The 16,373-nt window shown below is 42.4% G+C and overlaps 2 protein-coding genes across 4 annotated transcripts in view; one reads left to right on the top strand and one right to left on the bottom strand.

Annotated features, from left to right (window-relative positions):
- Positions 1–2,371: 2,371 nt before the first annotated feature.
- Positions 2,372–10,322, top strand: LOC139535953 (NGFI-A-binding protein 2-like). 3 transcript variants are annotated; one of them, XM_071335949.1, is made up of 8 exons: positions 2,388–2,713; positions 2,861–2,994; positions 3,768–4,685; positions 4,831–4,964; positions 5,681–5,732; positions 6,401–6,515; positions 7,352–7,537; positions 9,172–10,322. In XM_071335949.1, exons 3-8 carry the CDS (start codon positions 3,777–3,779, stop codon positions 9,267–9,269), a joined length of 1,494 nt encoding a protein of 497 aa, XP_071192050.1. In that variant the 5' UTR covers positions 2,388–2,713; positions 2,861–2,994; positions 3,768–3,776; the 3' UTR covers positions 9,270–10,322. The 3 variants fall into 3 exon arrangements, with proteins under 3 accessions (XP_071192051.1, XP_071192050.1, XP_071192049.1); XM_071335948.1 differs by having other exon boundaries at positions 2,388–2,994; XM_071335950.1 differs by lacking the exon at positions 7,352–7,537 and having other exon boundaries at positions 2,372–2,994.
- The window catches only part of LOC139535952 (mitochondrial proton/calcium exchanger protein-like), a 22,794-nt gene continuing 16,678 nt past the window's right edge, over positions 10,258–16,373 (bottom strand). The window contains exons 9-11 of the mRNA XM_071335947.1: positions 12,173–12,301; positions 11,593–11,975; positions 10,258–11,517 (exon numbers count right to left, since the gene is read on the bottom strand). Coding sequence (XP_071192048.1) covers positions 11,338–11,517; positions 11,593–11,975; positions 12,173–12,301 — 692 coding nt within the window. The 3' untranslated portion in view covers positions 10,258–11,337. The remainder of the gene's footprint in view (positions 11,518–11,592; positions 11,976–12,172; positions 12,302–16,373) is intronic.

The raw sequence follows: 16,373 nt of genomic DNA, 5'->3' as shown, positions 1-16,373 counted from the left end.
TCAACCTCATAACTAGCTACCAAGAAGCCATTTTAGGCTATCAATCAGTTAGAGTATCTAGCTTGTCTAACTATCTTAGCTGGCATGCCTGCTGGCAAGGTTGGTAGACTTTAGAAATAACTAGATGTACTTTACAATAATCACATTCCTTTCATATTTTACCCAGATTTGAGCAGCGATACAGAGAAGCATATTTAGTTTCTTTAAAAAAAGAACCACCAGTCAGGAGGATACAGACAGCTCAAGAGGTTTGCTTAGATATACAGAAAAATATAACATTTTTTGTTACATAGAATTAAGCATAATGATTATGGCTCTAGATTGCAGAAAAAAAGCTGATTCAGGTGAAATTTTTTAAATTATCCAATTTACGGATGGGGGATCTAGCACCCTCCGGACCACCCCCCGCCATCCTCACGTAACTTTTGCCCCCTCAGATTTTTGGGGTGCATGACATCCTTGGATGGATATAAAGGAAGTGGGATGGACTGGACACAGTATGGATGTCCTCTGCCTCAGAAGACCAAGAAGTAGAAGACCTCTCAGAATCACCTTTATTTGACCTACAGTCAATCTGATATTTTAAGAGGGCAATCATTATTTCTTATTCATAAGAAAATCAGAATTCTCTGGTCCAATTAGGCCTACTATTATAAGAATTTTAGGAAAGTGAACAGTGCATCCGGAAAGTATTCAGACCCCTTGACTTTTTCCATATTTTGTTACGTTACAGCCTTATTCTAAAATGTATTAAAACGAGAATCTTGTTTCTCATGGTCTGACTCCTTTAGGTGCCTTTTGGCAAACTCCAAGCTGTCTGTCATGTCCCTTTTACTGAGGAGTGGCTTCCGTCTGGCCACTCTACCATAAAGGCCTGATTGGTGGAGTGCTGCAGAGATGGTTGTCCTTCTGGAAAGTTTTCCCATCTCCACAGAGGAACTCTAGAGCTCTGTCAGAGTGACCATCGGGTTCTTTGTCACCTCCCTGACCAAGGCCCTTCTCCCCCGATTGCTCAGTTTGGCCAAGCGGACAGCTCTAGGAAGAGATGGCCACTGTGTTCTTGGGGACCTTCAATGTTGCAGAATTTTTTTGATTCCCTTCCCCAGATCTGGGCCTCGATACAATCCTGTCCCGGAGCTCTACAGACAATTCCTTCAATATTATGGCTTGGTTTTTTCTATGGCATGCACTGTCAACTGTGTGACCTTATATAGACAGGTGTGTGCCTTTCCAAATCATGTCCAATCAATTGAATTTACCACAGGTGGACTCCAATCAAGTTGTAGAAACATCTCAAGGATGATCAATGGAAACAGGATGCACCTGAGCTTAATTTCAAGTCTTATAGCAAAGGGTCTGAATACTTATGTAAATAAGGTATTTGTTTTAATATTTTTATAAATTAGCAAAAATATCTAAAAACCTGTTTTTGCTTTGTCATTATGGAGTATTTTGTGTAGATTGATGAGAGGTTGAAAAAATGTAATCCATTTTAGAATAAGGATGTATGGTAACAAAACGTGGAAAAAGGGAAGGGGTCTGAATACTTTCCGAATGCACTGTAGGCCTAATAAAAATTGTTCAGCCTAGTAGAAATAGTGAAGCCTATAGTTTAGTTTTCATTAATAATCTAGACTTTCTTTTCACACACACAGATTTTGATAAATTTAAAAAAAGATTGCTTATTTGGTTGAGAGGGCGGAAATAGAACGTGTCAGCATGCTTCAACGCCTACATGGTGACCCGAAGGACACAGAGACAGTGGTGCTTTGTGCAAAATCACACAGCTGTGGTGAACATATAGGCCTACTCAACATAAACCATATAACCAATTCTTCCCAAGTTAAACCAATCAAAACAATCATGGCCAGACATGTTGGAGCCTAAATGCCATTAATTTACGCAAAATCAACTTCGGATTTTGTTCAATTAATTTAAGATAGCCTATTTATCACAACAAACCTGCAACGCTGTAGGACTACTGTACATCAAATTCACAGTGATGCCTGTTGCATCATTGGGGAATCCCCTATCTTATGCGTCATGCAGAGAATCTACCCAACCGATCGGAAACAGTCCTTCACCACTTGCCACCCACTTTATGATTCTGCTGCACAAGGCTATTACTGTATGTCCATTCTGTTTACACGACTGCGCTGTATATCAATACGATATATCTGTGAAACAGCACCCAATATAAATAACTGATCTAGTGCAATAAAGGGAGATTAATTAAATCGAAGGTTATGCTATTATCAGCATAGGCTATCATACAGCTAACCTCACACATGTATGTGACTGACCAGAATGGTAGCCTATGTGGTCCTCAGTTTGTATTGAATAGGCTTAGACAGGTGCATCTTATTGCGAAGTGGGCAGACAAAATCAGAAAATGAAAGGGTTAATAAGCAAACCTCAGCCTTTCAAGCCCCCGCCTCCCACATCTCCAATTTGAAAGCCGCCTCTCTACCGGGAGAGGAAAGCTCTTTTTCGGTCAGATGGCGTGCTGCAGTCCGCCCCCAGGTTTCTCGCACCCACACAACCAGCAAAAAGGCAGCCAGCAACCAATACGGTTCGTCAGGGGAGGATATCTGCTAACGAATCCAGACGAGTTACGATATGCTCAGGGATTTAGCTGATGACAACACCACTCCGAAGTGAGAAAGAAAACGATTGTACAGGGAAAGAGAGCGATTATACAAATCAATTTAAGGTATTTACAATAGGCTGTTGATCACCGTTTCTTATTATAATTTTTTGTCTCAGCCCTTTCATTGATAACAATTTAACGGGATTGGATGGGACTTTCGACAAGGTTAAAAGTGAGATAACCATTAGGATTTTGCTCATTTACCTTTAGCATTCCATAATCGAGCCTATTACGAGGCGGCACATATTGCGCGAAAACTGGATTCTGTTGCTGGAGACACCACTCGGTCACTCACTGAGCGCGGGTCCCCTCTGCCAATTCAGCCGTCGGACGACGTGGACGAGGTAAGAGATTACATTAGTCATTTAAATGTTTTATTCTGAAATTTTACATGCGTGTGTAATTCCATAGATATATGCATTGTCTGGTATTGGGCTTGGACGGATGTGCGCGTAATACTATTGTCATAGTTTTTTCAATTATTGTTTTCGTAACCATCGCTTTGTGCGTAATATGAACTATCAAATTCGGGTCTCATAAGAATAGACAAACTGTTTTTAATTCTCACAACTTGAATAAGAGATAAAAAATTGTGCATTTCTAAACTGTAGGCCTACATTTCCCCAATAATACCATGTGTACATATCCTGCATATTTGAGGTATAGAGGGTTGGGCACCCACATGTGAAATGTTGCCAAAGATTATCACCAATAATAATATACTATCAGGAAAAGTAGGCTATTGGAGTATAAGTATCTAAATTAGTAATTTTGGTAATTTTTTTTTAAAGATATTGACATTGTCTTCTTATACAAGACATCTGATGGATATGGACTTTAGGTGTTCTTATATGAGACATCTGTTCCCAGATATAGCATCACAGCAGTAGTTACCACTACACCACAAAAAGATTGGTAGAAAATTGCTTCCAAACATTCCAAAGAAAACATAACCCGAAATAACAATACATATAGATTATACCATATAGCAAACAAATGAATAAAGCATTCTGTACACACAACACAATACTCCTACCATTGATTGATGAGCCATTTATTAAAACTTAAGACTCTTGAGTAACTCTCCTCCGGTCTGTTCCTTCTTTCCCACCTCCAGACCTGCACCATGTCTCTGCCACGCACGCTGGGCGAGCTGCAGCTGTACCGGGTGCTGCAGAGGGCCAACCTTCTGGCATACTACGACACCTTCATCCAGCAGGGTGGCGACGACGTGCAGCAGCTCTGTGAGGCTGCAGAGGACGAGTTCTTGGAAATCATGGCGCTGGTCGGCATGGCGACCAAGCCACTGCACGTGCGCCGTCTGCAGAAGGCCCTCCGCGACTGGGCGGCCAACCCAGCCCTCTTCAACCAGCCCCTGGCCAACGTGCCCCTGGGGGGAATCCCTCTGTTCAAGGTTGATGGGACGGGTGCTAGCGGGACCGCTGCCGGAGGACTCAGGAAGTCCCTGAGCAACGGGCAGCCGGGGTCACCGTGTGACAGAGAGGACAGGGCATGCCTCACCCCTATGCACAGCGGGAGCCCCAGAAGCCCATGCTCCCAGGCCTCACCGCAGCCCCAGGACACCCACTACAGGGACAAGCTGTCCCCAATGGACCCCCACTGGCTCAGCCCTGAACAGGACGGGAATAGCGCCTCAGCCTCAGGGGTGGACGAGGAGCAGCCCAGCCCACCTCTGCTCCCCCCTCGTCCCCCAGGTCCCTCCACGCCCCCGGCATCCTCCTCATCTCTCTCTCCGGCAGCCCTCTCGGCCTGGCCCGGGGGCCAGCTGGATGGGGAGATGGCGCAGGCAGTGGGGGAGAGCGTGGACAGGCTCCTGAGGACCCTACCCAGGTCGGACCCCAGAGAGGTGAAGACACTGCTGAGGATGAACAAGAAGATGGCCAAGACGGTGGGCCACATCTTCAAGATGGCACCCCAGGATGTGGCCAAGGAGGAGGAGATCCGTAAGTACAGCCTCATCTACGGCCGCTTCGACTCCAAGAGGAGGGAGGGAAAGCAGCTCACACATCACGAGGTAAGGGCATCAGTGTTTCCACTATTAGAGGTCTCTGTGTACCGGTATGTGTTAGGCTTGAGCCTTTTCTTTTTATCATGCTGTTCATATCATTCTACCATTCTCTTTCCCCTTTCACCTTATTTTATGTCCTCCTCATTTTCAGCTGATCATCAATGAAGCGGCTGCACAGTTCTGTATGCGTGACAACGCTCTGCTTCTGCGACGGGTAGAGCTCTTCTCATTGGCTAGACAGGTGGCGAGAGAATGCGCCTACACCTCCACACTCAAGCATGCCAGGTAAGGGCACGAGCCTGCGCAGTTTAGGGTCTTCCCTACCCCAATCTGATGACCATCCCACCCTCTGTCTCTTCCTCTATAACTAGGTTTTATCCCCTATGGGCTCTGGTCAAAAGTAGTGCACTACATAGGGAATAGGGTGCCATTTGGGACGCAAACAAAGAAACCCAAATAGAGAGAGTTACGATATTAGAAATTCAAATGTTATGTTCTGCTTTGCCTTGAGAATATATGATTCCTTTTCTCAACCAGATATGATCATAGAGAAACTACTATGTGGTTGCAGGCAGCATAGGGGCGAAGAGAGGTGGGCGTATAGAACAGAGGGAAAGCTGGGAACTCCCACAGCACACATAGCTAAGCCTAGCCAAGGTCATGCTATTAGTCAGACAGCACTGCAGTCAGTGCATCAGCTTAAAAACAAAGTCATACTGTGTAACCAACTAAATTAAAGCACATTCAAACACTCAAGCGTCTCATATAATCAATAACAAAAAAACATCTTTCAAACTCAATGAATAATGTATGTGTTTACTTTTAGTCACAAATAGCCTCGAGGTTTGGTTACTCAACATCAGTTTTTATATTGTAATTGGATATAGTGAGCTACTACTTGCTAATGAACAAAACAGGACCAACTGAATTCTGGAGTTTGCACAAGAGGTTTGCTCTTCTTTTACTGCCTTTTTACTTTATTATACCTTCTCTTATTACAGATCAAGTGCAGATGACTGCAGCTTACCATCCCAAAAGAGAGTAAAAAGTGAGGTGAGTGGGCTAAAGTCTCTGAACCCCTAACAGGAAAGAGTAAAACTATACCAAACTCTATCTCACTCTTGTTTAATTGTGTTATTGTGGGTGTACAAAAGCTGTTTTGTCAACATAATATTGGTAATCTATTGGATACGGCATTGGTAGACAATGAATGAGCTGTAATGGGAATAAATTGCAATAATTTATATGCTGTAATTTATACCATGGCTACAATTCAATTAGTACTTTACAATATTTAATCTATAAGGCCTGAGGAGGTGTGGTATATGGCCAATATACCATGGCTAAGGGCTGTTCTTAGGCATGACGCAAAGCGAAGTGCCTGGACACAGCCCTTAGCCGTGGTTTAATGGCCATATATCACAAACACCCGAGATGCTTTATTGCTATTATAAACTGGTTACCAACATAATTAGAGCAGTAAAAATAAATGTTTTGTCATACCCATGGTATATGGTCTGATATACCACGTCTGTCAGCCAATCAGCATTCAGGGCTCAAATCACCCAGTTCATAAATCATTTTATACCATAGGTACTTTTCAGTAGTAATTGCATTGTAATACACACAATATTACGTTTTGGTGTGTGTTTCGGGTGATAATGTGGAAGTGTGTGTTTGAGATGTTTTGTGTGTTTAATGGTTAAGTGTGTGTGTTTCAGGTGATAGTGTCGGAGTGTGTGTCCTCCCTCCATGGTGTTGAAGGGTCAGAGGGCGTGTCCCAGAGGGCTGACGAGGACAGCCTGTCAGGAGAGAGTCTGGACAGCCTAACACAAGGTATGTATGGTGTCCAGATCCAAATATTATTTCTTAGTAACACTAGCATTTATATCGGCTTAAGTCAAGTAAGTCTAGCATGTACAGTATATACAGTAATTGTTGAACACATTTAGCACTGATCTTGTAGTGTCACTTAATCACATTCCATTCCCAGACATTCTTTATGTGTTTCTGTAAATGTCACAGAGCCCCACTGACTTTAAAGCACCATTTATAATCAAGGCCAAATAGTTAATGTTTTCTGTGGTGTCAAATGTGTCCCAAATGGCAACCTATTCCCTATATAGTGCACTACTTTTGACCGTAGCCCAATAGACAGGTTGGCTGACATCGTCACAAAAAATGTGTGAGCATCGATGAGGCAGAAGGCCATGTGGTGTTATGATTCTGAACAGTCAAATAACTAGCAACAATGACAAGAAGCTGTCATATGGGGAATCGTAAGTGGCTCGTTTCAGCTCTTTGTATCTTGTTATTGATACCATGTATTCTTTTGAGGCGTTTTGACTCATGTCTATGCTAATATGGCTAAAATTCGCTAGCTAGGGCATCAACAACTGTAACTATGTATTTGAGAGACAAGTGCTCATTGTGCAAATGTATTTGTTTTTAATAAACATTTGGGGACTAAAATGTATTTACATTTTGTCAACAATCTATGCCAACCCCATCTTTTTTGCCCCATAGTTGCGCACGTGTCGGTTTTGTTGCTAATCAACCAAACCGTCTATGGGGAATAGGGTACCATTTGGGACGCAATCTCAGCCTTGTCAAGAAGCAGCTATATGTGATTGGTTCAAAATGGCATTCACACCTAACCTTGTCTGTCTTAGACGTAGGCTCACAGTGCAACCAATCTCCATCACCCCGCCCCCCCACCGACACCTCCATACCTGCCAACTGGAATCGCCATCTCATGCAACAAACGCTCATGGATGAGGGGCTGCGATTGGCTAGGATGGTGTCACATGACCGTGCTGGCAAGGTCAGCCTTAGGTCAGAGGGGACACATACCACAGGTGACTTTCTGAATAATGGCTTACAAACATTATCATGCAAGAGTTATCATACTAACACTCTTAAAGTGATAGTCTGAATTTTTCAGGGATAAAAGGTTTTTGTGATGTTGAGATGACTCTGTCTCACAACATTTGTTGTGTAGATTCGGCTACGTCTCAATCTCAAATGAATAGGAAATATGCACTGTCTCATTTCATTGTTTTTAAACGGTGCCTATCTTTCCCATTAATTTGAGATTGAGACATACAGCCAAATCTCACTAGAGCTACGCAACAGATGGCGTGGGACATTGACTGGCACATTGACTCATCCTGATATTAAACCACTTTCGAGGCCTGAATCTTTTTAACAAACTTACATTTTGAAGTGAACTATCACTTTAACATACTGTCCCTGTTGCCAGTATCGTTTACATTGATAACAAGTAGAAACTGAGGTAGGGCTAAAAGGCCGGAGAGTTTTGCTACCGTCATTTAAAGACTGTTTCAAGGATCTTCGGTTTGAACCCAAGTGAGTCAGAATCTCTATTGTGATTCCTCCCACTAGCCAGGTCTGAGTTCTAACTAGCTGGGACAGGAGAAGAAAGAAGGAAAATTAGTTGGGGGATAGAGAGGGGAGGAGGTAGCCTATCAGCTACAAACCATACTGAAAATTGACATGGATGTCAATACAGTCAAATTGCCATGAGGTCTAGTAGCGTATGTAAATAACTGATTATGACACTTCAAATGATTGTACTTAACCCTTTACCCTGTCACATCTTATAACACATCATTAAAATGTTAAAGGTACAGCCATTCAGATGTGAATAAAACTACTGTGCCGTAGCACTAGGCTGTCACAGTAGGCAGGGTGGAGAAGATACAGGGAGATCGAGTGGGAGAAAGAGAGAATGATAGCGGGAGGGGCAGAGGAAGTGCTGTGGGGCGGTAGAAACAGACCCCCTCCCTCGCTCCGCCACCGGCTGACGTCACAGTGTGTTAGGCATGTGGGCTGAAGGGCGGGATGGATGGAGAGAGGGGGCGAAGGAGTGGGCTGTAATTGGAGGGGCGTTGCATTGACTCACCGAGCGACAGAGAACAAAAATAAAAACCTGTGGGCAGGGAAATGGCACAGGCTTATTTTTCTCCCTCTCCCTCTACTTAAGAAGTAAGTAGAGGGGGAAAAACAACCATTTCATCTCTCTATGACGTCGGTCTCCCTCTCACTTCCCCTCCGTCGTCCTTTGTTCTTATCACTCACCTTGGTTTCCTTCTCCTTTTCTGTTTCACTCACTCAACACGACCCGTCTCCTCTGACTATACTTTAACTGCACCTACTCCCTCTACAGTGTTATCCTATTAGCCTGTAGGTGGGCTCATTCTGTCAGACAAAACCCTTGACATTTAATATTCCATTTCAAATATTCAAGTTTGCTACCATAGTTGAATGGTGTTGTTGTATTTCCAGTTTTATTACTTTGAGTAAGTGAAGTACTCGTAAAAGTTATGACCCTAACCAACCTAGTATGCATTAATTGGTGTACAGTTGACCATAGCAAGCACTCAAAGGTTCAGGGGGAGTAATAATGTATTGTCATCATATTGTCTCAGTCGGGCATATAGGCTAACAGCCCTCATCTTTCCCATTCAAGACTTTGAGGCTAAGGCGGAGAGGAGGAGCTCAGTAGCAGTGTGCAGGAGCAGCAGCCCTGGCAGCACCAAAGATGACTCGGACCAAGGGGGAAAGTAGTGAAACCAACCACTCATCATCCTGAGAACCCATCAACAACCCTGCCTCTCATCACCTTCAATCCTGGAGGGCCAAACTCAGCAGGCTTTCCATCTGTACTTAAACCACTAACAGTAGTAGTACAGGGAAGGGGGAGGGGACGTGGAATAAATAATTCCAATCTAAATCAAATGTGCATCCTAAATGGCACCCTACATAATGCCCTACTTTTGATCAGAACCCTGGTCAAAAGCTGTGCATGATTTCGGGAATAGGGTGCTATTTGGGACAGAACCCATGATTGGCTGAATCGGGTGGTTCAGGCAGAGGCAACACATCCTAAACCTGCAAATACTACGGCCCTCCAGTACTGAAATTGAGAGACAGGTGCTCTACAACTTTACCTCTGTATATAGTGTGCCCAAACCCTCCGAGGGCATTAGCCACATCTCCACAGGACTACAGTAACACTTACACAACTGTGGGAGGTTTGTCCCCTATGAACATAATCCCAATAATCCCCTCCTCCCCCACTCCGCCCCCGGGACAATGGATGCAAAATGTTGATATCATGACTAACTTTTGGTGCTATTTTTGTTCCTTCTATCAGAAGGTTGTAACTGAGAAAGGACTTGTGATGAGGATAAGTATCTGTAATGACAATGCCGTTAAAGCTTGGTTTGCAAAGTGTCACTCGTTCGAGTGTTGACCGTTTGATAGTTAGATGATAAACAGAAATATGTGTACAGAGACGATAATCAGGTTCAGAGGCCTTTTCCTCCCAATACTGCAGCAAGTGTCACTTACACCCACTGAGACTATGTTCATTTGGAGAGGTGGGTTTGGATGTTAATATGTAAATATTATTGAGCCCTTAGATTAGATTTATTGGTGAACTCAACATTCTTTGATTTAACTTAAGGCTTAAACAAGCAACAATAATTTACAAGCAACAATCATTTGCATAACTGTTACTTGAGGCAATTACTTAGGTAACAATGACAAATGATCATCTCCCAATGTTTTATTTTTTTATACAGTATGTATGTCATATTAAAACACTAAATTCTTTGACAACGGAGTTTTGGATAATTTAACTATTTTTTTTATTAAAGAAAACATCATCAGATGTTACTGGGTATGAATGTTGAAAAGAAAGGTGTTTGGATGATTAAGAAATCAGGGTGAATCAAGGACATTTCATTTTCTGCATCCCAAAAGGCCTTCAATATCCTATATAATGAACTACTTTTGACCAGGGCCCATATGGCTCTGGTTAAAGGTGGTGCTCTATAGAGGAAATAGAATGCAATTTGGGATGCACACATTATTACCATGAGGTACCTAAACTGTAACCTCCTGCCTCACAAGCATTAAACAACCTCAGTTTGTTATGTTGAACAGAAAATTATTTATTTTGTTAAATCTCAATAAATGTTATTTTATTGTTTTAAAAATCTTGTGGCCCCATTTGTTGCACTCCTTTTGAGGATATCCATTTTGACGGAGCATAAGAGTCAAATGTACGATAAGGCTGAATAAGCCTTCGTCATTCGAATGCTGCCAGCAATTAGGGAACTAATAGAAAAGCACTAAGTCCAAACAGACATTCCCACTCTCCCCCCAATATCACCACCACCATCATCACCGCCGTCAAGTTGTTTGTTCCTTCCAGTTCTGTGCTGAGTGCTAATCCTGTACAAACGATGCTTGCATGACTCACCTGTATCTGTGATGTCACCCTCTTTTCACTCCATGTGAGTCTGCGCACCCCCCACCCCCCCACCACCATGATGAGATAGCAGACTAAATATAGGGAGATATAGCTGCCAATCTGGTGGCTCGTTGAGGAGTTCTGCTGTGTGCTTTTGCATCGCTGCGTTGATTGTGAAAGACAAAGGTAGCATCCCAAATAGCACCCTATGATATAGTGTACTACTTTTGACCAGGGCCCATGGCGCAAATTACTGATCACTGTGGCAACAAAATAACCCTCTGGGAAAAGACTTGTTGAATCAACATTGTTTCCATGTAATTTCAACCACAAAAAATCTATGCGATGATGTTGAATCAACGTGGAACCAGAGTTTTAGCTGATGTGTGTGTGGAGATGGCGCAGGAAGTCCCCCCTGGTGGTGGTGTAGCCAGGGAACACAGCATTGCAGAAGTCACACACCTGAGACTGCATTGCCACCTCTGACATCAGCATCATTCCCCCGGTCTGGCTCAGGAACTCACTGTCCAAGAAGGAGCCACACGCCGAGGGCATCTAAGGAGGGGGTGACTAGTCAAATGATTAAGTCTAATAAAACATTTAAATATGAATTCAAGGGGAGAAACCTACCCGGAACATTTGTCGGGTCGTATCATCACCCCAAAATCGACCTGCTTGCTTCGAGTCCCCAGAGACACTGGAGGGTGCCACCTCTCCATTATTACCCCCAGGTAGATCCAGAGGCCTGAGGGGGGCGGCTTTGAGGACCTCATTCCTTTCTGTCCCTGGATGAGCAAAGTCCAGCCGTAGTCTGCCCAAATCCCCCTCCAGGAGATCAGAGAGTGAGCCAAAGGCTCCAGATAGGACTATACCGCCACGGTGTGCAGCAGGGTTGTGTGTTGGTACCATTGGGGGTTCTGGCCGTGCAGGGAGAGACCCCAGGCCATCCTGGGTGCACTGGACTGGGATTGATGCCATTACGCTGGGTTGTCCATCAGGAACAGGGGCTTCTCCTAAGGAAGGAACCAGATTTTATAAGTCTGTCAAACATCTTGACTGTCTTGTAGCCTACTAGATTAATTTTTATTGTATATACAGTACGCACCAAATTCACAGATTTTGGCATTCATCGTAACACAAAAAACCTGCAGAACAGGCATGTATGAGAAGCATATAATTTCTTATCATATAAAAAGGAGATGGGAGTGACCTCGCTGTCTCCTCAGTGTCTCTGTGAGTTGCTGGAGTAGAGCAGCCTGCTTCAGACATAGTGAGCGCAGTCGGAGGAACTCCCTGTACAGCTCTGTGTACGCCTCCTCCATCTCAGCAGCATAGGGATCTTTACAAAGCCATTGAAAAAGAGACCCGTACATTACAATGATGTACATGAAAAATGATCACCTTTGAGTCCAAAAAATAAATGTTGAGGTGGTACTTCTGCTCCCGTGAGTGTAATATACTGTTATGTTATGCTATCGTCAGTTGTGTGCAAGGTCTAGTTTCCCTCCCTCAACTTGAGTCTAAAGAAGGAAGTGATAAGGAAAAAGGGAACCAAGTCGAGGGGAGAGAATGGGGCCCTATCATACAAAACATCTGTGGGGTCTATGTCCAAAGTCAAACACAGAAATCACTGAACACTTTTTACAGTATAACTAAAAATACCTGGCTCTAAATGTACTAAATACAACTGATACCTATCAAACGCCTTTATTTCAGGCATAATAAAATCACATTTGTTTTTTTCCAAGAGGCATATTCTATTTGTGACGAGAATTGTAAACTGTACAGGAACTCATACCACTTCATAAAACAGAAAGCATTCATAACATAACAGGAAAATACTGTCAATTCCATTACATGTGTATGTCTTATACAGGCTTTCTAATAAGGTAATGTAAAAGTTTCATTCATGTTTGATACAGCCAGCCTTCAAATTACCACTTCAATCACACGTTGAAGTGTATATGATTATTGTGAAAACTTATTAGAGCTGTATTTGAAAACCTGCATATACTATTGATTTTCCATTAAATAACATACTGCAATTGTTGAAAACAAAGCATGTTGTTCCCCTAGCTTCAAACTTTGTTTTTATTGATTGAATTTCTTGTGAGATAAGGTCAACTCTGATAATTTTGGTACAGGCATTTTCAAGACGTGGACGCACTTAAACTGACAAAGGTGAAGATTAATATAACTTACGATCATACGAGTGGTCTTTCTCAATGACACAACGGGAAATCACGTTGAACACGCTTTCATATCTTTCATGTAACGTTATTGAGAAGAGGACTTGTCCTAATGTTGATTGTAGCCTGCCAGTGAAACAAAATCAACCCCGAAACAGGAACAGGAAAAGTTGTTCTTCGTAAACTGTTCTTTTGAATACCATTAACCGGATCATTTTTGAACTTTCAATGAGAGGAGCACAACAGAGAAGTTGAGTTGTTGCAGGAAAAAGGCAGAGTATATAAGATAAGGACACGGAACTTCGATATAGTTACGACCGTATGTTACTTTTTATAGCAGGTTAGGAATCGAATTATCCTAACCTGCTGCGAAAAAGCCACTTCCGGTCGTAGTTGTATCGAAGAGGTGTGTTTTTTAGGGAATCTCGATAAGGATACGCATGTAAAACGACTAACCAACATCTAAAACTGACTTACTTTAACCAATTATGAAATAAAATGTTGGTTTGCAGGTCAGGAGTGTCCTGGGTAAACTTCCTGAAGGCAGTGCGTCGCGTCACTCTGTCAATTGAATTTAAGGTGAGAAGTTTAAGGAAGTCTGTTTGAGGCCTACCAGAGTTAAGCATTATATTGTTAGATTATATGAGTATCTTTATAAAAAATATTCGGATCGAAATTGATCTAATTAGCCTCCTGTACGTCTATATCTGTATAGTAGCCGCAACAGCCATCTGACAAAGAAATGCATATCTCTCTGGTGTTAGGACTAAGCTTCTCTTCCTTTATATAGACCTTTCATATAGATTGATATACAGTACCAGTCAAAAGTTTGGACACACCTAATCATTCAAAGGTTTTTCTTTATTTTTACTATATTCTGCATTGTAGAATAATAGTGAAGCCGTCAAAACAATGAAATAACACATATGGAATCATGTAGTAACCAAAAGAGTGTAAAACAAATCAAACTATATTTTATATTTGTAACGGAGATGCTGGGAGTCGAGAAGCAAGTGCAGGAGGTGAGTTTAATAATACTATAAACATGGAACGATACAAAAACAAGAGTAGCGCCTGAACATGAAACACAACCAATACTGCCTGGAGAATGGAACTAAGGGAGTGACATATAGGGGAGGTAATCAGTGAAGTGATGGAGTCCAGGTGTGTCACGATGAGGCACAGGTGTGTGTAACGATGGTGCCAGGTGTGCGTAATGATGGTAGTCAGAACCAGTGATTAGTAAACCGGCAATGTTGAGTGCCGGGGAGCAGGAGTAGACTTGACAATATTTTAGACTCTTCAAAGTAGCCACCCTTTGCATTCTCTCAACCAGCTTCACCTGGAATGCTTTTCCAACAGTCTTGAAGGAGTTGTTGGCTGCTTTTCCTTCACTCTGTGGTCCAACTCATCCCAAACCACCTCAATTGGGTTGAGGTCGGGTGATTGTGGAGACCGGGTCATCTGATGCAGGACTCCATCACTCTCCTTCTTGGTCAAATAGCCCTTACACAGCCTGGAGGTGTGTTGGGTAATTGTCCTGTTGAAAAACAAATGATAGTCCCACTAAGCGCAAACCAGATGGGATGGCTTATAGCTGCAGAATGCTGTGGTAGCCATGCTGGTTAAGTGTGCCTTGAATTCTAAATAAATCCCTGACGGTGTCACCAGCAAAGCACCCCCACACCTCCTCCGCCGTGCTTCATAGTGGGAACTACACATGCAGAGATTATCCATTCACTATCGACATGGCGATTGGAACCAAAAATTTCAAACTTTGACTCATCAGACCAAAGGACAGATTTCCACTGGTCTAATGTCCATTGCGTGTGTTTCTTGGCCCAAGCAAGTCTCTTCTTCTTATTGATGTCCTTTAGTAGTGGTTTCTTTGCAGCAATTTGACCATGAAGGCCTGATTCAGGCACTATCCTCTAAAAAGTTGATGTTGAGATGTGTCTGTTACTTGAACTCTGAAGCATTTATTTGGTCTGCAATTTCTGAGGCTGGTAACTCTAAGGCCAGCATACCGGAGTCACCTCTTCACTGTTGACGTTGAGACTGGTGTTTTGCGGGTACTATTTAATGAAGCTGCCAGCTGAGGACTTGTGAGGTGTCTGTTTCTCAAACTAGATCTCGAATGTACTGTCCTCTTGCTCAGTTGTGCACCGGAGCCTCCCAATCTTTTCTATTCTGGTTAGGGCCAGTTTCTGGCCATTTTGAGCCTGTAATCGAACCCACAAATACTGATGCTCCAGTCTAAAGGCGGCCAGTTTTATTGCTTCTTTAAAATCAGAACAACAGTTGTCAGCTGTGCTAACATAATTGCAAAATGGTTTTCTAATGATCAATTAGCCTTTTAAAATGATACATTTGGATTAGCTAACATAATGTGCCATTGGAACACAGGAGTGATGGTTGCTGATAATGTGCCTCTGTACGCCTATATAGATATTCTATAAAAAAAATCTGCTGTTTCCAGCTACAATAGTAATTTACAACATTAAATGTCTACACTGTATTTTTGATCAATTTGATGTTATTTTAATGGACAAAAAAAGTGCTTTTCTTTCAAAAACAAGGACATTTCTAAGTGACCCCAAACTTTTGAACGGTAGTATGTATACAATTAAAATATTAATATTATACAGTGGACATCTAAGCCTAAAGGCCTATGCATGCAATGCCCTGATGCAATTTAATATTCAAATCTCTGAAAGCTGACCCGTGAGGTGGACAATTATTGTTTTAGGAAAGTTTAGGAAAGCAGACAAAAAAATAGGCTATGAAGTTTAGCATACACTACACATCAAAACACAAGGAAGTGTTTTTGTAATTTCTTATAGCTGTTTAAGGACACGTAAATGTGGCTCATTTGACCAACATCCCTCTGTTATTTATGGCGCTAGTTGCGCCAGGTCAGATCTGAATGCATATGTCTGGTAAATTAAAATCTTCCCTGTCATGTTGTTCGACGCCAAATTTTTCAAGAGGAAACTCAAATGGTATATTGTTTTTATGAAGATTTTAGAATATTGGTATGAAAATCTGTCGCCAATTGGATGGAAACCTAGCTATAGACACCCTAAAGACTAGTCCAATGTCACTTCTTTATGCCTGCACATCAGGATTTACCAGCAGCCCTAAACATCTAAAGAATAAGCTACCAGCAAAACAAGCTTGTAAGAATTATAATTAAAATCCCCCCTCATACTCATCTGGAGG

This window comes from Salvelinus alpinus, chromosome 12 (genome assembly GCF_045679555.1).
Source record: "Salvelinus alpinus chromosome 12, SLU_Salpinus.1, whole genome shotgun sequence".
Lineage (NCBI taxonomy): Eukaryota > Metazoa > Chordata > Actinopteri > Salmoniformes > Salmonidae > Salvelinus > Salvelinus alpinus.
This window is presented reverse-complemented; position numbering and strand designations above follow the sequence as displayed.

Coding starts and splice junctions, on each gene's coding strand:
- LOC139535953 (XM_071335949.1), top strand. CDS start 3,777: ATGTCTCTGCCACGCACGCTGGGCGAGCTGCAGCTGTACCGGGTGCTG. Junction 4,965..5,680: donor TCCACACTCAAGCATGCCAG/GTAAGGGCACGA, acceptor CTCTTATTACAG/ATCAAGTGCAGATGACTGCA. Junction 7,538..9,171: donor AGAGGGGACACATACCACAG/GTGACTTTCTGA, acceptor TTCCCATTCAAG/ACTTTGAGGCTAAGGCGGAG.